At 38.8% G+C, this 23,899-nt stretch overlaps 1 protein-coding gene across 1 annotated transcript in view; it reads left to right on the top strand.

Moving 5' to 3' along the window:
- Positions 1-23,899, top strand: part of LOC128666133 (cilia- and flagella-associated protein 251-like) — a 185,650-nt gene that overhangs the window by 14,206 nt on the left and 147,545 nt on the right. Inside the window, exons 5-9 of the mRNA XM_053720555.1 lie at positions 2,887-3,084; positions 9,122-9,319; positions 12,752-12,949; positions 16,176-16,373; positions 23,607-23,780. Coding sequence (XP_053576530.1) covers positions 2,887-3,084; positions 9,122-9,319; positions 12,752-12,949; positions 16,176-16,373; positions 23,607-23,780 — 966 coding nt within the window. The remainder of the gene's footprint in view (positions 1-2,886; positions 3,085-9,121; positions 9,320-12,751; positions 12,950-16,175; positions 16,374-23,606; positions 23,781-23,899) is intronic.

The following is a 23,899-nucleotide window of genomic DNA, read 5'->3' as shown; positions in this document are numbered from 1 at the left end:
CTTGCTGTCACTAGTGTTATACCCTCATCTGACTATTGTTATACCCTGCTGTCACTAGTGTTATACACTCATCTGACTATTGTTATTCCTTGCTGTCACTAGTGTTATACACTCATCTGACTATTGTTATACTTTGCTGTCACAAGTGTTATACCCTCGTCTGACTATTGTTATGTCCTGCTGTCACTAGTGTTATACCCTCATCTGACTTTTGTTATTCCCTGCTATCACTAGTGTTATACACTCATCTGACTATTGTTATTCCTTGCTGTCACTAGTGTTATACACTCATCTGACTATTGTTAAACTTTGCTGTCAATAGTGTTATACACTCATCTGACTATTTTTATACCCTGCTGTCACTAGTGTTATACACTCATCTGACTATTGTTATACTTTGCTGTCACTAGTGTTATACACTCATCTGACTATTGTTATTCCTTGCTGTCACTAGTGTTATACCCTCATCTGACTATTGTTATACCCTGCTGTCACTAGTGTTATACACTCATCTGACTATTGTTATTCCTTGCTGTCACTAGTGTTATACACTCATCTGACTATTGTTATTCCTTGCAGTCACTAGTGTTATACACTCATCTGTCTATTGTTATACCCTGCTATCACTAGTGTTATACACTCATCTGACTATTGTTATTCCTTGCTGTCACTAGTGTTATACACTCATCTGACTATTGTTATTCCTTGCTGTCACTAGTGTTATACACTCATCTGACTATTGTTATTCCTTGCAGTCACTAGTGTTATACACTCATCTGTCTATTGTTATACCCTGCTATCACTAGTGTTATACACTCATCTGACTATTGTTATTCCTTGCTGTCACTAGTGTTATACACTCATCTGACTATTGTTAAACTTTGCTGTCACTAGTGTTATACACTCATCTGACTATTGTTATACCCTGCTGTCACTAGTGTTATACACTCATCTGACTATTGTTATACTTTGCTGTCACTAGTGTTATACACTCATCTGACTATTGTTATACCCTGCTTTCACTAGTGTTATACCCTCATCTGACTATTGTTATACCCTGCTGCCACTAGTGTTATACACTCATCAGACTATTGTTATTCCTTGCTGTCACTAGTGTTATACACTCATCTGTCTATTGTTATACCCTGCTGTCACTAGTGTTATACACTCATCTGACTATTGTTATTCCTTGCTGTCACTAGTGTTATACCCTCATCTGACTATTGTTATACCCTGCTGTCACTAGTGTTATACACTCATCTGACTATTGTTATTCCTTGCTGTCACTAGTGTTATACACTCATCTGACTATTGTTATACTTTGCTGTCACAAGTGTTATACCCTCGTCTGACTATTGTTATGTCCTGCTGTCACTAGTGTTATACCCTCATCTGACTTTTGTTATTCCCTGCTATCACTAGTGTTATACACTCATCTGACTATTGTTATTCCTTGCTGTCACTAGTGTTATACACTCATCTGACTATTGTTAAACTTTGCTGTCAATAGTGTTATACACTCATCTGACTATTGTTATACCCTGCTGTCACTAGTGTTATACACTCATCTGACTATTGTTATACTTTGCTGTCACTAGTGTTATACACTCATCTGACTATTGTTATACCCTGCTGTCACTAGTGTTATACACTCATCTGACTATTGTTATACCCTGCTGTCACTAGTGTTATACACTGATCTGGCTATTGTTATTCCTTGCTGTCACTAGTGTTATACCCTCATCTGACTATTGTTATACCCTGCTGTCACTAGTGTTATACACTCATCTGACTATTGTTATACTTTGCTGTCACTAGTGTTATACACTCATCTGACTATTGTTATACTTTGCTGTCACTAGTGTTATACACTCATCTGACTATTGTTATGCTTTGCTATCACTAGTGTTATACACTCATCTGACTATTGTTATACTTTGCTGTCACTAGTGTTATACACTCATCTGACTATTGTTATACTTTGCTGTCACTAGTGTTATACACTCATCTGACTATTGTTATACTTTGCTGTCACTAGTGTTATACACTCATCTGACTATTGTTATGCTTTGCTATCACTAGTGTTATACACTCATCTGACTATTGTTAATTCCTTGCTGTCACTAGTGTTATACCCTCATCTGACTATTGTTATACCCTGCTGTCACTAGTGTTATACATTCATCTGACTATTGTTATACTTTGCTGTCACTAGTGTTATACACTCATCTGACTATTGTTATACCCTGCTGTCACTAGTGTTATACACTCATCTGACTATTGTTATATCCTGCTGTCACTAGTGTTATACCCTCATCTGACTATTGTTATACTTTGCTGTCACTAGTGTTATACACTCATCTGACTATTGTTATACCCTGCTGTCACTAGTGTTATACCCTCATCTGACTATTGTTTTGTCCTGCTGTCACTAGTGTTATACACTCATCTGACTATTGTTATACCCAACTGTTACTAATGTTATACCCTCATCTGACTATTGTTATACTTTGCTGTCACTAGTGTTATACCCTCATCTGACTATTGTTTATACCCTTTTGTTACTAGTATTACACCCTCATCTGACTATTGTTGTTCCCTGCTGTCAGTAGTGTTATACTCTCACCTGACTATTGTTATACCCTGCTGTTACTAGTGTTATACCCTCATCTGACTATTGTTATACTTTGCTGTCACTAGTGTTATACCCTCATCTGACTATTGTTTATACCCTTTTGTTACTAGTATTACACCCTCATCTGACTATTGTTGTTCCCTGCTGTCAGTAGTGTTATACCCTCACGTGACTATTGTTATACCCTGCTGTTACTAGTGTTATACCCTCATCTGACTATTGTTTTGCCCTGCTTTCACTTTTGTTGCCAGAGGATTCTGTTGGAGAGGAATCTGATGAAAAAGATGAATCAGAGCAAGCTGAAGATTCTGAGGAAGAGAACACGTCTGAAGAAGCAAAGGAGTCTGAGGGAGAGAAGCCAGATGGGGAAAAACCCGGAAAACCAGAATTATTTTCCGTGCCAAAAGAAAAAGATGTGTCCAAAGAGAACAAGATTCCAGGAAAACCTGGTAAAATAAATTAATTGCACCTTGTTTGCCCTCATCTGACTATTGTTTATACCCTTTTGTTACTAGTATTACACCCTAATCTGACTTTTGTTATAATCTGCTGTCACTAGTGTTATACCCTCATCTGACTATTGTTATACTTTGCTGTCACTAGTGTTATACCCTCATCTGACTATTGTTATACTTTGCTGTTACTAGTTTTATACACTCATCTGACTATTGTTATACTTTGCTGTCACTACTGCTATACCCTTATCTGACCATTGTTATACTTTGCTGTCACTAGTGTTATACACTCATCTGACTATTGTTTATACCCTTTTATTACTAGTATTACACCTTCATATGACTATTGTTATAATCTGCTGTTACTAGTGTTATACCCTCATCTGACCATTGTTATACCCTGCTGTCACTAGTGTTATACACTCATCTGACTATTGTTATACTTTGCTGTCACTAGTTTTATACACTCATCTGACTATTGTTATACTTTGCTGTCACTAGTGTTATACACTCATCTGACTGTTGTTATACTTTGCTGTCACAAGTGTTATACCCTCATCTGACTATTGTTATACTTTGCTGTCACTACTAGTGTTATACCCTCATCTGACTATTGTGTATACCCTTTTGTTACTAGTATTACACCCTCATCTGACTATTGTTATAATCTGCTGTCACTAGTGCTATACCCTCATCTGACTATTGTTATACCCTGCTGGCACTAGTGTTATACCCTTATCTGACTATTGTTATACCCTGCTGTCACTAGTGTTATACCCTCATCTGACTATTGTTATACCCAACTGTTACTAGTATTACCCCCTCATCTGATTAGTTTTATGTCCTGCTGTCAGTAGTGTTATACCCTCACCTGACTATTGTTTTGCCCTGCTGTCACTAGTATTACACACTCATCTGACTATTGTTATGTCCTGCTGTCACTAGTGTTATTCCCTCATCTGACTATTCTTATATCCCCATTTGACTATTATGTCCTGCTGTCACTAGTGTTATTCCCTCATCTGACTATTCTTATGTCCTCATCTGACTATTGTTATGTCCTGCTGTCACTAGTGTTATACCCTCATCTGATTATTCTTATTTCCTCTTCTGACTATTGTTATGTCCTGCTGTCACTAGTGTTATTCCCTCATCTGACTATTCTTATTTCCTCATCTGACTATTGTTATGTCCTGCTGTAACTAGTGTTATACCCTCATCTGATTAGTTTTATGTCCTGCTGTCAGTAGTGTTATACTCTCACCTGACTATTGTTATACCCTGCTGTCACTAGTATTACACAATCATCTGACTATTGTTATGTCCTGCTGTCACTAGTGTTATTCCCTCATCTGACTATTCTTATATCCCCATTTGACTATTATGTCCTGCTGTCACTAGTGTTATTCCCTCATCTGACTATTCTTATTTCCTCATCTGACTATTGTTATGTCCTGTTGTCACTAGTGTTATACCCTCATCTCACTATTGTTATACCCTGTTATCATTAGTGTTGTACCCTTATCTGACTATTTTTATACCCTGCTGTCACTAGTGTTATACCCTCTTCTGGCTATTGGTTTTCCCTTCTGTCACTAGTGTTGTACCCTCATCTGACTATTCTTATGTCCTCATCTGACTATTGCCATGTCCTGCTGTCCCTAGTGTTATACCCTCACCTGACTATTGTTATACCCTGCTGTCACTAGTGTTGTACCCTCATCTGACAATTGTTATGTTCTGCTGCCACTTGTGTTATACTTTCATTTGACTATTGTTATATGCTGCTTTCAGTGTTATACCCTCATCTGACTATTGTTATACCCTGCTGTCTCTATTGTTATACCCTCATCTGACTATTGTTATGTCCTGCTGTCACCCTGATCTGACTATCGTTATACCCTGCTGTCAGTAGTGTTATACCCTTATCTGACTATTGTTATACCCTGTTGCCACTATTGTTATACCCCCATCTTACTATTGTTTTGTCCTTGTTACGGTACCAACAGTGTACCAAGGGTTAATACCAGGGAACAACGTCCTGCATAGGGAATCAGCAATTCACAAACCAGCCAGTTTTCAGGTTTAAACAGAATATATCCTTTATTTCAAGGCAGCACACAGATTTATACACCCTGGGTTCAGGTTACAAAGGGCATTGGTTTAACAGTAAAGCAAACATATGAACAATGCATCAAACCTCTAACAATTGTCTATTCACAGGTAAAACAGATTAACATATTAAGTTAATTAACTAGGGAAGAACGTTTACTCAGACAATCTGATGTTGGGCAGTCTAGTTAACATAATCACACAAGGACACAATCAGTTTACCCAGACAGACTCCTGAGACACAATCAGATCTGAAACATACATAGAATACATCTTATTACAGAATATAGGAACAGTTCTTATTAGCTATAAAGTCTTTTATGCCCAATTGCTTTATAGAGTCACAATTGCTCCCAAAAGGTGCACTCACACCCTGTACCCATCCTGTATTTATGGATACAGGGTGACATAGACATAAGACAGAGTTATGAAAGTACATGCGGTGTCCAGCATATAAAATTCCATATTTCCATGCAGTCTCTGGGTATCCTTAAGCCCATGTACCTCCAGCCCAAAGAATGTTCCATAACAGGCCCTCCAATGTACAGTGGCGAGATTGGTTTCGTCACATCTCTCCCCTTTTCCAAACAGACTAACAGGGTATCCGACCTCCTGCCGGTCAGTGCCCTGGTTAGTCCAGCAACCCACCCATAAAACACAATTAGTAGTACAGCCCACCCACAATAAATGGTTACTACACCTGAGTACGGGGAAAACTTGTCCATGTCCAGGTGCCTCACCACAGCTGTGTGGGGGACTGGTACGCTGAATTGGTGGGTTGCGAGGTGGGCAGAGACCAGCTGTACTCTGCCCGGGTGCCAGCACTACCATGGAAGTAGCCTGGTGGGAGCCTGGTTGCTGGAGGGGAAGACCGACTGTCTCCCCTTCGGATACATAGCTGTGCTGCTGGAGGGGGATACCAATCGTCTCCCCTTTGGCTAAACAGCCGTGTTGCTGGGGGACAGGACCATCAAACTCCTCTCCCTCTGGTTTGTCATGCTCGGCTGTCCAGGGTATATACTGTGCCATATACCACCAGAGCGCCTGGTAGGCATGTCAGTTTGCTGGGACAATCCATCTGTATTCCCGTTATGAGAGAGAATTCCTGTCCATACAAACAAGGGTTCAAATTCCTCAGTGCCCAGACCAGGGCCAAACAGTCCTTCAAAATCCCATCAGCTTCTTTACGAGTTTTCTGTACCTGCTCTTTATAGGTATCCACAATCCCTTCATACTGACATAGGGTGCCCTTGAGTTGCTGCACCTCACTATGAGCCAGCGTCAGCTTCTCCTCCAGTGTCACTAAGTTTGTCTTTAATGTTTTATGTTCCACTCTCAAGCTGGTGTTTTCTGCAGTCTGTCGGTGCAGCTTGTCTAGCAGAGATTCCTGTTCTAAACATGCTTTTTCCTCTGCGCTCCTCTTCTCCTTCATCAGCGCATTGTAACGGGACCTCCACATATCAATAGCGGATAGAGATTTACTGAGCTCAGCGTCCTGGGGCTTAGCAGCAGGTGGGTCAGTCTCTGCTGCACGGATCTGAGCACGGGTAGTCACAGAGTTAACATCAGCGGGACCCATAGGAGCATAGGCAGAAACAAGGGGGGCCAAGTCATTTCCAAGAAGAACATCAGCAGGTAAGTCCTTCTTGACCCCCACATTCACAGGTCTAGCGCCCACTCCCCAATCCAAATGTACCCTGGCAACAGGTAGGCTGAACACATCGCCCCCTGCTACCCTCACAGCCACAGTGTCTCCAGTGTACTGTTTCTCAGACACCAAGTTCTTTTGAAGCAAGGTCATGGTAGCACCAGTATCCCGTAGACCACTGACCTTCTTCCCATTCACTTTAACCAGTTGCCGGTTATTCCGGTGGGCAGCTTGCACAAGGTCTGCCTCATGTAGGATGCTCCAGCATTCTTGCGCCTCTACGTAGCGGGCCGCAGGCTGAGGATTACGTGGGATTCCGCCGGCGGGTCTTCTCCAGGACTGCGCTTGGTTCGCTGCGTTTAGGGGACACTCTGGTCTTTTGTGCCCTAGTTGCTTACATCTAAAGCACCGAATAGGTTGTGAGTAGCACCGCAGGGCTCTCTGAGGGTAGTTCGTGGCCGGAGGCCGTGTGGTATAGTGGTGCGCCGGGGTTTGGTAACTGGCAGCTGCTGGGGTGACTGGGGGTCTGTACTCCACTCTAGCAGGGGGCTTAGTGGTAGCAGTGTCCAGTTTGCGGGCATCCGTATACTCATCTGCCAAGCGAGCCGCTTCCTGCAGGGTGGAGGGTTTACGGTCCCGAACCCACTCTCGAACTCCTGCGGGTAATTTGTCGAAGCAATGTTCCAACAGGAATAGCTGCAGCACCTCTTCCCCAGATATGGCTTGGCACCCCGCTATCCAGTGAGCTGCTGTGTGGTGCACCTTACATGCCCACTCAAGGTAGGAATCTCCAGCTAATTTAACAGTGTCTCTGAACCGTCTCCGGTATGCCTCCGGTGTAACCGCATACCTGGAGAGCAGAGCCTCTTTTACAGTATTATAATCCCCGACTTCCTCATCTGGAATGGCCCAAAAAGCCTCTCTGGCCCGGCCGGATAATTTTCCAGATAATATCATGACCCAGTCCTCTGCGGGTACCTTGTGTAGTGCACATTGCCTCTCAAAATCCGCAAGGTACCCATCAATCTCTCCTTCTGTTTCCAGGAAGTTTTTAAAAGCTGCAAAATTTACTTTTCTCTTTTCCATCTTAGTCAGTATTGTAATAATCCCCCTCTTCCTGAGGTTACTGGCTTGTGTAGTTGCTCTTCTGGGCGATAAGGTTCATTCCGTCGCTGCCACCAATGTTACGGTACCAACAGTGTACCAAGGGTTAATACCAGGGAACAACGTCCTGCATAGGGAATCAGCAATTCACAAACCAGCCAGTTTTCAGGTTTAAACAGAATATATCCTTTATTTCAAGGCAGCACACAGATTTATACACCCTGGGTTCAGGTTACAAAGGGCATTGGTTTAACAGTAAAGCAAACATATGAACAATGCATCAAACCTCTAACAATTGTCTATTCACAGGTAAAACAGATTAACATATTAAGTTAATTAACTAGGGAAGAACGTTTACTCAGACAATCTGATGTTGGGCAGTCTAGTTAACATAATCACACAAGGACACAATCAGTTTACCCAGACAGACTCCTGAGACACAATCAGATCTGAAACATACATAGAATACATCTTATTACAGAATATAGGAACAGTTCTTATTAGCTATAAAGTCTTTTATGCCCAATTGCTTTATAGAGTCACAATTGCTCCCAAAAGGTGCACTCACACCCTGTACCCATCCTGTATTTATGGATACAGGGTGACATAGACATAAGACAGAGTTATGAAAGTACATGCGGTGTCCAGCATATAAAATTCCATATTTCCATGCAGTCTCTGGGTATCCTTAAGCCCATGTACCTCCAGCCCAAAGAATGTTCCATAACAGGCCCTCCAATGTACAGTGGCGAGATTGGTTTCGTCACAGTACTGTTGTCAATACTGTTATAACCTCATCTGAGTATTTTTATGTCCTGCTGTCAATAGTGTTATACCCTCATCTGACTATTGTTATACCCCCATCTGACTATTGTTTTGTCCTGTTGTCACTACTGTTATAACCTCATCTGAGTATTGTTATACCCTGCTGTCACTAGTGTTATACCCTCTTCTGACTATTTTCATGTCCTGCTGTCACTAGTGTTATACCCTCTTCTGACTATTGTTATGTCCTGCTGTCACTAGTGCTATACCCTCATCTGACTATTGTTATACCCTGCTGTCACTAGTGTTATACCATCATCTGATTATTGTTATACCCTGCTGTCACTAATTTTATACCCTCATCTGACTATTATTTTGCCCTGCTTTCACTTTTGTTGCCAGAAGATTCTGTTGGAGAGGAGTCTGATGAAAAAGATGAATCGGAGCAAGCTGAAGAGTCTGAGGAAGAGAACACGTCTGAAGAAGCAACGGAGTCTGAGGGAGATAAGCCAGATGGGGAAAAACCCGGAAAACCAGAATTATTTTCCGTGCCAAAAGAAAAAGATGTGTCCAAAGAGAACAAGATTCCAGGAAAACCTGGTAAAATAAATTAATTGCACCTTGTTTGCAACATATTCGCTATTGTTATACTCTAATCTATTGTTATACCCTGCTGTCACTAGTGTTATACCCTCATCTGACTATTGTTATACCCTGCTATCACTAGTGTTATACACTCATCTGACTATTGTTATTCCTTGCTGTCACTAGTGTTATACACTCATCTGTCTATTGTTATACCCTGCTATCACTAGTGTTATACACTCATCTGACTATTGTTATTCCTTGCTGTCACTAGTGTTATACACTCATCTGACTATTGTTATTCCTTGCTGTCACTAGTGTTATACACTCATCTGACTATTGTTATTCCTTGCTGTCACTAGTGTTATACACTCATCTGTCTATTGTTATACCCTGCTATCACTAGTGTTATACACTCATCTGACTATTGTTATTCCTTGCTGTCACTAGTGTTATACACTCATCTGACTATTGTTATACTTTGCTGTCACTAGTGTTATACACTCATCTGACTATTGTTATACCCTGCTGTCACTAGTGTTATACACTCATCTGACTATTGTTATGTCCTGCTGTCACTAGTGTTATACCCTCATCTGACTATTGTTATACTCTGCTGTCACTAGTGTTATACACTCATCTGACTATTGTTATTCCTTGCTGTCACTAGTGTTATACCCTCATCTGACTATTGTTATACCCTGCTGTCACTAGTGTTATACACTCATCTGACTATTGTTATTCCTTGCTGTCACTAGTGTTATACACTCATCTGACTATTGTTATACTTTGCTGTCACTAGTATTACACCTTCATCTGACTATTGTTATAATCTGCTGTTACTAGTGTTATACATTCATCTGACTATTGTTATACCCTGCTGTCACTAGTGTTATACACTCATCTGACTATTGTTATACCCTGCTGTTACTAGTGTTATACCCTCATCTACTTTTGTTATTCCTTGCTGTCACTAGTGTTTTACACTCATCTACTATTGTTATTCCCTGCTGTTACTAGTGTTATACCTTCATCTACTTTTGTTATTCCTTGCTGTCACTAGTGATATACCCTCATCTGATTATTGTTATACTTTGCTGTCACTAGTGTTATACCCTCATCTGACTATTGTTATACCCTGCTGTCACTAGTGTTATACACTCATCTGATTATTGTTATACTTTGCTATCACTAGTGTTATACACTCATCTTACTGTTGTTATACTTTGCTGTCACTAGTTTTATACACTCATCTTACTGTTGTTATACTTTGCTGTCACTAGTGTTATACCCTCATCTACTTTTGTTATTTCTTGATGTCACTAGTGTTATACCCTCATCTGACTATTGTTCTACTTTGCTGTCACTAGTTTTATACACTCATCTGACTATTGTTATACCCTGCTGTCACTAGTGTTATATCCTCATCTACTTTTGTTATTCCTTGATGTCACTAGTATTATACCCTCATCTGATTATTGTTATACTTTGCTGTCACTAGTGTTATACCCTCATCTGACTATTGTTCTACTTTGCTGTCACTAGTTTTATACACTCATCTGACTATTGTTATACCCTGCTGTCACTAGTGTTATATCCTCATCTACTTTTGTTATTCCTTGATGTCACTAGTATTATACCCTCATCTGATTATTGTTATACTTTGCTGTCACTAGTGTTATACCCTCATCTGACTATTGTTATACTTTGCTGTCACTAGTGTTATACACTCATCTGATTATTGTTATACTTTGCTGTCACTAGTGTTATACCCTCATCTGACTATTGTTATACTTTGCTGTCACTAGTGTTATACACTCATCTGACTGTTGTTATACTTTGCTGTCACTAGTGTTATACCCTCATCTGATTATTGTTATACTTTGCTGTCACTAGTGTTATACCCTCATCTGACTATTGTTATACTTTGCTGTCACTAGTGTTATACACTCATCTGACTATTGTTATACCCTGCTTTCACTAGTGTTATACCCTCATCTGACTATTGTTATACCCTGCTGTCACTAGTGTTATACACTCATCTGACTATTGTTATACTTTGCTGTCACTAGTGTTATACACTCATCTGACTATTGTTATACCCTGCTTTCACTAGTGTTATACCCTCATCTGACTATTGTTATACCCTGCTGTCACTAGTGTTATACACTCATCTGACTATTGTTATACTTTGCTGTCACTAGTGTTATACACTCATCTGACTATTGTTATACCCTGCTGTCACTAGTGTTATACACTCATCTGACTATTGTTATTCCTTGCTGTCACTAGTGTTATACCCTCATCTGACTATTGTTATACCCTGCTGTCACTAGTGTTATACACTCATCTGACTATTGTTATTCCTTGCTGTCACTAGTGTTATACACTCATCTGACTATTGTTATACTTTGCTGTCACAAGTGTTATACCCTCATCTGACTATTGTTATGTCCTGCTGTCACTAGTGTTATACCCTCATCTGACTTTTGTTATTCCCTGCTATCACTAGTGTTATACACTCATCTGACTATTGTTATACTTTGCTGTCACTAGTGTTATACACTCATCTGACTATTGTTATACCCTGCTGTCACTAGTGTTATACACTCATCTGACTATTGTTATACTTTGCTGTCACTAGTGGTATACACTCATCTGACTATTGTTATATCCTGCTGTCACTAGTGTTATACCCTCATCTGACTATTGTTATACCCTGCTGTCACTAGTGTTATACACTCATCTGGCTATTGTTATTCCTTGCTGTCACTAGTGTTATACACTCATCTGACTATTGTTATACCCTGCTGTCACTAGTGTTATACCCTCATCTGACTATTGTTATACTTTGCTGTCACTAGTGTTATACACTCATCTGACTATTGTTATGCTTTGCTATCACTAGTGTTATACACTCATCTGACTATTGTTATTCCTTGCTGTCACTAGTGTTATACACTCATCTGACTATTGTTATACTCTGCTGTCACTAGTGTTATACCCTCATCTGACTATTGCTTATACCCTTTTGTTACTAGTATTACACCCTCATCTGACTATTGTTATAATCTGCTATCACTAGTGTTATACCCTCATCTTACTATTGTTATACCCTGCTGTCACTAGTGTTATACCCTCATCTGACTATTGTTTTGTCCTGCTGTCACTAGTGTTATACACTCATCTGACTATTGTTATACCCAACTGTTACTAATGTTATACCCTCATCTGACTATTGTTATACTTTGCTGTCACTAGTGTTATACCCTCATCTGACTATTGTTTATACCCTTTTGTTACTAGTATTACACCCTCATCTGACTATTGTTGTTCCCTGCTGTCAGTAGTGTTATACCCTCACCTGACTATTGTTATACCCTGCTGTTACTAGTGTTATACCCTCATCTGACTATTGTTTTGCCCTGCTTTCACTTTTGTTGCCAGAGGATTCTGTTGGAGAGGAATCTGATGAAAAAGATGAATCAGAGCAAGCTGAAGATTCTGAGGAAGAGAACACGTCTGAAGAAGCAAAGGAGTCTGAGGGAGAGAAGCCAGATGGGGAAAAACCCGGAAAACCAGAATTATTTTCCGTGCCAAAAGAAAAAGATGTGTCCAAAGAGAACAAGATTCCAGGAAAACCTGGTAAAATAAATTAATTGCACCTTGTTTGCCCTCATCTGACTATTGTTATACTTTGCTGTCACTAGTGTTATACCCTCATCTGACTATTGTTTATACCCTTTTGTTACTAGTATTACACCCTAATCTGACTTTTGTTATAATCTGCTGTTACTAGTGTTATACCCTCATCCACTTTTGTTATTCCTTGCTGTCACTAGTGTTATACCCTCATCTGACTATTGTTATACTTTGCTGTCACTAGTTTTATACCCTCATCTGACTATTGTTATACTTTGCTGTCACTAGTGTTATACACTCATCTGACTATTGTTATACTTTGCTGTCACTAGTGTTATACCCTCATCTGACCATTGTTATACTTTGCTGTCACTAGTGTTATACACTCATCTGACTATTGTTATACTTTGCTGTCACTAGTGTTATACCCTCATCTGACTATTGTTATACTTTGCTGTCACTAGTTTTATACACTCATCTGACTATTGTTATACTTTGCTATCCCTCCTGCTATACCCTCATCTGACTATTGTTATACTTTACTGTCACTAGTGTTATACACTCATCTGACTATTGTTTATACCCTTTTGTTACTAGTATTACACCTTCATATGACTATTGTTATAATCTGCTGTTACTAGTGTAATACCCTCATCTACTTTTGTTATACTTTGCTGTCACTAGTGTTATACACTCATCTGACCATTGTTATACCCTGCTGTCACTAGTGTTATACACTCATCTGACTATTGTTATACTTTCCTGTCACTAGTGTTATACACTCATCTGACTGTTGTTATACTATGCTGTCACAAGTGTTATACCCTCATCTGACTATTGTTATACTTTGCTTTCACTACTAGTGTTATACCCTCATCTGACTATTGTGTATACCCTTTTGTTACTAGTATTACACCCTCATCTGACTATTGTTATAATCTGCTGTCACTAGTGCTATACCCTCATCTGACTATTGTTATACCCTGCTGTCACTAGTGTTATACCCTTATCTGACTATTGTTATACCCTGCTGTCACTAGTGTTATACCCTCATCTGACTATTGTTATACCCAACTGTTACTAGTATTACCCCCTCATCTGACTATTGTTATAATCTGCTGTCACTAGTGTTTTACCCTCATCTGACTATTGTTATACCCAACTGTTACTAGTGTTATACCCTCATCTGATTAGTTTTATGTCCTTCTGTCAGTAGTGTTATACCCTCACCTGACTATTGTTATACCCTGCTGTCACTAGTGTTATACCATCAACTGAATATTGTTTTGCCCTGCTGTCACTAGTATTACACACTCATCTGACTATTGTTATGTCCTGCTGTCACTAGTGTTATTCCCTCATCTGACTATTCTTATGTCCTCATCTGACTATTGTTATGTCCTGCTGTCACTAGTGTTATACCCTCATCTGATTATTCTTATTTCCTCATCTGACTATTGTTATGTCCTGCTGTCACTAGTGTTATTCCCTCATCTGACTATTCTTATTTCCTCATCTGACTATTGTTATGTCCTGCTGTAACTAGTGTTATACCCTCATCTGATTAGTTTTATGTCCTGCTGTCAGTAGTGTTATACCCTCACCTGACTATTGTTATACCCTGCTGTCACTAGTGTTATACCATCAACTGACTATTGTTTTGCCCTGCTGTTACTAGTATTACACAATCATCTGACTATTGTTATGTCCTGCTGTCACTAGTGTTATTCCCTCATCTGACTATTCTTATATCCCCATTTGACTATTATGTCCTGCTGTCACTAGTGTTATTCCCTCATCTGACTATTCTTATTTCCTCATCTGACTATTGTTATGTCCTGCTGTCACTAGTGTTATACCCTCATCTCACTATTGTTATACCCTGTTATCATTAGTGTTGTACCCTTATCTGACTATTTTTATACCCTGCTGTCACTAGTATTATACCCTCATCTAACTATTGTTATACCCTGTTATCATTAGTGTTGAACCCTTATCTGACTATTTTTATACCCTGCTGTCACTAGTGTTATACCATCAACTGACTATTGTTTTGCCCTGCTGTTACTAGTATTACACAATCATCTGACTATTGTTATGTCCTGCTGTCACTAGTGTTATTCCCTCATCTGACTATTTTTATATCCCCATTTGACTATTATGTCCTGCTGTCACTAGTGTTATTCCCTCATCTGACTATTCTTATTTCCTCATCTGACTATTGTTATGTCCTGCTGTCACTAGTGTTATACCCTCATCTCACTATTGTTATACCCTGTTATCATTAGTGTTGTACCCTTATCTGACTATTTTTATACCCTGCTGTCACTAGTATTATACCCTCATCTAACTATTGTTATACCCTGTTATCATTAGTGTTGAACCCTTATCTGACTATTTTTATACCCTGCTGTCACTAGTGTTATACCCTCTTCTGGCTATTGGTTTTCCCTTCCGTCACTAGTGTTACACCCTCATCGGACTATTGCCATGTCCTGCTGTCCCTAGTGTTATACCCTCACCTGACTATTGTTATACCCTGCTGTCACTAGTGTTGTACCCTCATCTGACAATTGTTATGTTCTGCTGCCACTTGTGTTATACTTTCAATTGACTATTGTTATATGCTGCTGTCAGTCTTATACCCTCATCTGACTATTGTTATACCCTGCTGTCTCTATTGTTATACCCTCATCTGACTATTGTTAAGTCCTGCTGTCACCCTGATCTGACTATCGTTATACCCTGCTGTCAGTAGTGTTATACCCTTATCTGACTATTGTTATACCCTGTTGTCACTATTGTTATACCCCCATCTTACTATTGTTTTGTCCTGTTGTCAATACTGTTATAACCTCATCTGAGTATTTTTATGTCCTGCTGTCAATAGTGTTATACCCTCATCTGACTATTGTTATACCCCCATCTGACTATTGTTTTGTCCTGTTGTCACTACTGTTATAACCTCATCTGAGTATTGTTATACCCTGCTGTCACTAGTGTTATACCCTCTTCTGACTATTTTCATGTCCTGCTGTCACTAGTGTTATACCCTCTTCTGACTATTGTTATGTCCTGCTGTCACTAGTGCTATACCCTCATCTGACTATTGTTATACCCTGCTGTCACTAGTGTTATACCATCATCTGATTATTGTTATACCCTGCTGTCACTAATTTTATACCCTCATCTGACTATTATTTTGCCCTGCTTTCACTTTTGTTGCCAGAAGATTCTGTTGGAGAGGAGTCTGATGAAAAAGATGAATCGGAGCAAGCTGAAGAGTCTGAGGAAGAGAACAAGTCTGAAGAAGCAACGGAGTCTGAGGGAGATAAGCCAGATGGGGAAAAACCCGGAAAACCAGAATTATTTTCCGTGCCAAAAGAAAAAGATGTGTCCAAAGAGAACAAGATTCCAGAAAAACCTGGTAAAATAAATTAATTGCACCTTGTTTGCAACATATTCGCTATTGTTATACTCTAATCTATTGTTGTACCCTGCTGTCACTAGTGTTATACCCTCATCTGACTATTGTTATACCCTGCTGTCACTAGTGTTATACACTCATCTGACTATTGTTTATACCCTTTTGTTACTAGTATTACACCTTCATCTGACTATTGTTATAATCTGCTGTTACTAGTGTTATACATTCATCTGTCTATTGTTATACCCTGCTGTCACTAGTGTTATACACTCATCTGACTATTGTTATACTTTGCTGTCACTAGTGTTATACACTCATCTGACTATTGTTATACCCTGCTGTTACTAGTGTTATACCCTCATCTACTTTTGTTATTCCTTGCTGTCACTAGTGTTTTACACTCATCTACTATTGTTATTCCCTGCTGTTACTAGTGTTATACCTTCATCTACTTTTGTTATTCCTTGCTGTCACTAGTGATATACCCTCATCTGAACTGATTATTGTTATACTTTGCTGTCACTAGTTTTATACACTCATCTGATTATTGTTATACTTTGCTGTCACTAGTGTTATACCCTCATCTGACTATTGTTATACCCTGCTGTCACTAGTGTTATACACTCATCTGATTATTGTTATACTTTGCTATCACTAGTGTTATACACTCATCTTACTGTTGTTATACTTTGCTGTCACTAGTGTTATACACTCATCTGACTGTTGTTATACTTTGCTGTCACTAGTGTTATACCCTCATCTACTTTTGTTATTTCTTGATGTCACTAGTATTATACCCTCATCTGACTATTGTTATACTTTGCTGTCACTAGTTTTATACACTCATCTGACTATTGTTATACTTTGCTGTCACTAGTGTTATACACTCATCTGACTATTGTTATACCCTGCTGTCACTAGTGTTATATCCTCATCTACTTTTGTTATTCCTTGATGTCACTAGTATTATACCCTCATCTGATTATTGTTATACTTTGCTGTCACTAGTGTTATAACCTCATCTGACTATTGTTATACTTTGCTGTCACTAGTGTTATACACTCATCTGATTATTGTTATACTTTGCTGTCACTAGTGTTATACACTCATCTGACTGTTGTTATACTTTGCTGTCACTAGTGTTATACCCTCATCTGATTATTGTTATACTTTGCTGTCACTAGTGTTATACCCTCATCTGACTATTGTTATACTTTGCTGTCACTAGTGTTATACACTCATCTGATTATTGTTATACTTTGCTGTCACTAGGGTTATACCCTCATCTGACTATTGTTATACTTTGCTGTCACTAGTGTTATACACTCATCTGATTATTGTTATACTTTGCTGTCACTAGTGTTATACCCTCATCTGACTATTGTTATACTTTGCTGTCACTAGTGTTATACACTCATCTGACTGTTGTTATACTTTGCTGTCACTAGTGTTATACCCTCATCTGATTATTCTTATTCTTTGCTGTCACTAGTGTTATACCCTCATCTGACTATTGTTATACTTTGCTGTCACTAGTGTTATACACTCATCTGATTATTGTTATACTTTGCTGTCACTAGTGTTATACCCTCATCTGACTATTGTTATACTTTGCTGTCACTAGTGTTATACACTCATCTGACTGTTGTTATACTTTGCTGTCACTAGTGTTATACCCTCATCTGATTATTGTTATACTTTGCTGTCACTAGTGTTATACACTCATCTGACTATTGTTATACTTTGCTGTCACTAGTGTTATACACTCATCTGACTGTTGTTATACTTTGCTGTCACAAGTGTTATACCCTCATCTGACTATTGATATACTTTGCTGTCACTAGTGTTATACCCTCAGCTGACTATTGTGTATACCATTTTGTTACTAGTATTACACCCTCATCTGACTATTGTTATAATCTGCTGTCACTAGTGTTATACCCTCATCTGACTATTGTTATACCCTGCTTTCACTAGTGTTATACCCTTATCTGACTATTGTTATACCCTGCTGTCAGTAGTGTTATACCCTCATCTGACTATTGTTATACCCAACTGTTACTAGTATTACACCCTCATCTGACTATGGTTATAATCTGCTGTCACTAGTGTTATACCCTCATCTTACTATTGTTATGTCCTGCTGTCACTAGTGTTATACACTCATCTGACTATTGTTATACCCAACTGTTACTAGTGTTATACCCTCATCTGACTAGTTTTATGTCCTGCTGTCAGTAGTGTTATACCCTCACCTGACTACTGTTATACCCTGCTGTTACTTGTGTTATACCATCATCTGACTATTGTTTTGCCCTGCTGTCACTAGTATTACACACTCATCTGACTATTGTTATGTCCTGCTGTCACTAGTGTTATTCCCTCATCTGACTATTCTTATTTCCTCATCTGACTATTGTTATGTCCTGCTGTCACTAGTGTTATACACTCATCTGATTATTGTTATACTTTGCTGTCACTAGTTTTATACCCTCATCTGACTATTGTTATACTTTGCTGTCACTAGTGTTATACCCTCATCTGATTATTGTTATACTTTGCTGTCACTAGTGTTATACACTCATCTGACTATTGTTATACCCTGCTGTCACTAGTGTTATATCCTCATCTACTTTTGTTATTCCTTGATGTCACTAGTATTATACCCTCATCTGATTATTGTTATACTTTGCTGTCACTAGTGTTATAACCTCATCTGACTATTGTTATACTTTGCTGTCACTAGTGTTATACACTCATCTGATTATTGTTATACTTTGCTGTCACTAGTGTTATACACTCATCTGACTGTTGTTATACTTTGCTGTCACTAGTGTTATACCCTCATCTGATTATTGTTATACTTTGCTGTCACTAGTGTTATACCCTCATCTGACTATTGTTATACTTTGCTGTCACTAGTGTTATACACTCATCTGATTATTGTTATACTTTGCTGTCACTAGTGTTATACCCTCATCTGACTATTGTTATACTTTGCTGTCACTAGTGTTATACACTCATCTGATTATTGTTATACTTTGCTGTCACTAGTGTTATACCCTCATCTGACTATTGTTATACTTTGCTGTCACTAGTGTTATACACTCATCTGACTGTTGTTATACTTTGCTGTCACTAGTGTTATACCCTCATCTGATTATTCTTATTCTTTGCTGTCACTAGTGTTATACCCTCATCTGACTATTGTTATACTTTGCTGTCACTAGTGTTATACACTCATCTGACTATTGTTATACTTTGCTGTCACTAGTGTTATACCCTCATCTGACTATTGTTATACTTTGCTGTCACTAGTGTTATACACTCATCTGACTGTTGTTATACTTTGCTGTCACTAGTGTTATACCCTCATCTGATTATTGTTATACTTTGCTGTCACTAGTGTTATACACTCAGCTGACTATTGTTATACTTTGCTGTCACTAGTGTTATACACTCATCTGACTGTTGTTATACTTTGCTGTCACAAGTGTTATACCCTCATCTGACTATTGATATACTTTGCTGTCACTAGTGTTATACCCTCAGCTGACTATTGTGTATACCATTTTGTTACTAGTATTACACCCTCATCTGACTATTGTTATAATCTGCTGTCACTAGTGTTATACCCTCATCTGACTATTGTTATACCCTGCTTTCACTAGTGTTATACCCTTATCTGACTATTGTTATACCCTGCTGTCAGTAGTGTTATACCCTCATCTGACTATTGTTATACCCAACTGTTACTAGTATTACACCCTCATCTGACTATGGTTATAATCTGCTGTCACTAGTGTTATACCCTCATCTTACTATTGTTATGTCCTGCTGTCACTAGTGTTATACACTCATCTGACTATTGTTATACCCAACTGTTACTAGTGTTATACCCTCATCTGACTAGTTTTATGTCCTGCTGTCAGTAGTGTTATACCCTCACCTGACTATTGTTATACCCTGCTGTTACTTGTGTTATACCATCATCTGACTATTGTTTTGCCCTGCTGTCACTAGTATTACACACTCATCTGACTATTGTTATGTCCTGCTGTCACTAGTGTTATTCCCTCATCTGACTATTCTTATTTCCTCATCTGACTATTGTTATGTCCTGCTGTCACTAGTGTTATACACTCATCTGATTATTGTTATACTTTGCTGTCACTAGTTTTATACCCTCATCTGACTATTGTTATACTTTGCTGTCACTAGTGTTATACCCTCATCTGATTATTGTTATACTTTGCTGTCACTAGTGTTATACCCTCATCTGACTATTGTTATACTTTGCTGTCACTAGTGTTATAAACTCATCTGATTATTGTTATACTTTGCTGTCACTAGTGTTATACCCTCATCTGACTATTGTTATACTTTGCTGGCACTAGTGTTATACACTCATCTGACTATTGTTATACCCTGCTGTCACTAGTGTTATACCCTCATCTGACTAATGTTATACTTTGCTGTCACTAGTGTTATACCCTCATCTGACTATTGTTATACCCTGCTGTCACTAGTGTTATACCCTCATCTGACTAATGTTATACTTTGCTGTCACTAGTGTTATACACTCATCTGACTATTGTTATACTTTGCTGTCACTAGTGTTATACACTCATCTGACTGTTGTTATACTTTTTTGTCACAAGTGTTATACCCTCATCTGACTATTGTTATACTTTGCTGTCACTAGTGTTATACCCCCATCTGACTATTGTGTATACCCTTTTGTTATTAGTATTACACCCTCATCTGACTATTGTTATAATCTGCTGTCACTAGTGTTATACCCTTATCTGACTATTGTTATACCCTGCTGTCACTAGTGTTATACCCTTATCTGACTATTGTTATACCCTGCTGTCACTAGTGTTAAACCCTCATCTGACTATTGTTATACCCAACTGTTACTAGTATTACCCCCTCATTTGACTATTGTTATAATCTGCTGTCACTAGTGTTATACCCTCATCTGACTATTGTTATGTCCTGCTGTCACTAGTGTTATACACTCATCTGACTATTGTTATACCCAACTGTTACTAGTGTTATACCCTCATCTGACTAGTTTTATGTCCTGCTGTCACTAGTGTTATACACTCATCTGACTATTGTTATACCCTGCTGTCACTAGTGTTATACCATCATCTGACTATTGTTTTGCCCTGCTGTCACTAGTATTACACACTCATCTGACTATTGTTATGTCCTGCTGTCACTAGTGTTATACCCTCAGCTCACTATTGTTATACCCTGTTATCATTAGTGTTGTACAATTATCTGACTATTTTTATACCCTGCTGTCACTATACCCTCTTCTGGCTATTAGTTTCCCTTCTGTCACTAGTGTTACACCCTCATCGGACTATTGCCATGTCCTGCTGTCCCTAGTGTTATACCCTCATCTGACTATTGTTATACCCTGCTGTCACTAGTGTTGTACCCTCATCTGACAATTGTTATGTTCTGCTGCCACTTGTGTTATACTTTCATTTGACTATTGTTATATGCTGCTGTCAGTGTTATACCCTCATCTGACTATTGTTATACCCTGTTGTCACTATTGTTATACCCCCATCTTACTATTGTTTTGTCTTGTTGTCACTACTGTTATAACCTCATCGGAGTATTGTTATACCCTGCTGTCACTAGTGTTATACCCTCTTCTGACTATTTTCATGTCCTGCTGTCACTAGTGTTATACCCTCTTCTGACTATTGTTATGTCCTGCTGTCACTAGTGTTATACCCTGACTAGTGCTATACCTTCGTCATGACTATTGGTATGACCTGCTGTGACTAGTGTTATACCCTCATCTGACTATTGTTATGTCTTACTGTCACTAGTTTTATACCCTCATATGATTGCTATACCCTGCTGTCACTATAGTTATACACACATCTGACTATAGTTATATCCTGCTGTCACTAATGTTATACCCTCCTCTGAATATTTTTATGCCTTGCTGTAACTTTTGTTGCCAGAGGATTCTGTTGGAGAGGAGTCTGTTATACCCTGCTGTCACTAGTATTATACCCTCATCTGACTATTTTTATACCCTGCTGTCACTAGTTTTATACACTCATCTGACTATTGTTATACTTTGCTGTCACTAGTGTTATACCCTCATCTGACTATTGTTATACTTTGCTGTCACTAGTGTTATACCCTCTGACTATTGTTTAAACCCTTCTGTTACTAGTATTACACCCTTATCTGACTATTGTTATAATCTGCTGTCACAAGTGTTATACCCTCATCTGACTATTGTTATAATCTGCTGTCACTAGTGTTATACCCTCTTCTGACTATTGTTATGTCCTGCTGTCACTAGTGTTATACCCTCATCTGACTATTGTCATGTCCTGATGTCACTAGGGTTATACTCTCAAATGACTATTGTTATACCCTGCTGTCACAAGTGTTATACCCTCATCTGACTATTGTTATACCCTGCTGTCACTAGTGTTATACCCTCATCTGACTATTGGTATGTCCTGCTGTCACAAGTATTATACCCTCATCTGACTATTGTTATACCCTCATCTGACTATTGTTATGCCCTGCTGTCACTAGTTTTATACCCTCATCTGACTATTGGTATGGCCTGCTGTCACTAGTATTATACCCTCATCTGACCATTGGTATGGCCTGCTGTCACAAGTATTATACCCTCATCTTACTATAGTTATACCCTCATCTGACTATTGTTATACCCTGCTGTCACTAGTATTATATCCTCATCTGACTATTTTTTTACCCTGCTGTCACTAGTGTTATACCCTCTTCTGGCTATTGTTATTCCCTTCTGTGACTAGTGTTACACCCTCATCTGACTACTGTCATGTCCTGCTGTCCCTAGTGTTATACCCTCATCTGACTATTGTCATGTCCTGATGTCACTAGGGTTATACTCTCAACTGACTATTGTTATACCCATGCTGTCACTAGTGTTATACCCTCCTCTGACTATTGTTTTACCTTGCTTTCACTAGTGTTATACCCTCATCTGACTATTGTTATACCCTGTTGTCTCTAGTGTTATACCCTCATCTGACTATTGTTATGTTCTGTTGCCAATTGTGTTATAATTTCATCTGACTATTGTTATACCCTGCTGTCACTATTGATACACTCACCTGACTATGGTTATACCCTGCTGTCACTAATGTTATGCCCTCCTCTGAATATTGTTATTCCTTGCTTAACTTTCGTTGCTAGAAGATTCTGTTGGAGAGGAGTCTGATGAAAAAGAGGAATCTGAGCAAGCTGAAGAGTCTGAGGAAGAGAAAAAGTCTGGAGAAGGAAAGGAGTCTGAGGGAGAGAAGCCACAGAAGGAAAAACCAGGATTATTTTCCAGGCCAAAAGAAGAGAACAATATTCCAGGAAACACCAGTAAAATAATTTAATTGCACCTTGTTTGTAACCATATTCACTATTATTATACCCTCATCTACTATTGTTATACCCTGCTGTCACTAGTATTATACCCCCATCTGACTATTGTTATACCC

Source organism: Bombina bombina, chromosome 7, assembly GCF_027579735.1.
Source record: "Bombina bombina isolate aBomBom1 chromosome 7, aBomBom1.pri, whole genome shotgun sequence".
NCBI lineage: Eukaryota > Metazoa > Chordata > Amphibia > Anura > Bombinatoridae > Bombina > Bombina bombina.
Note: the sequence above shows the minus strand (reverse complement) of the source record. Positions and strands in the feature narration are given on the sequence as shown.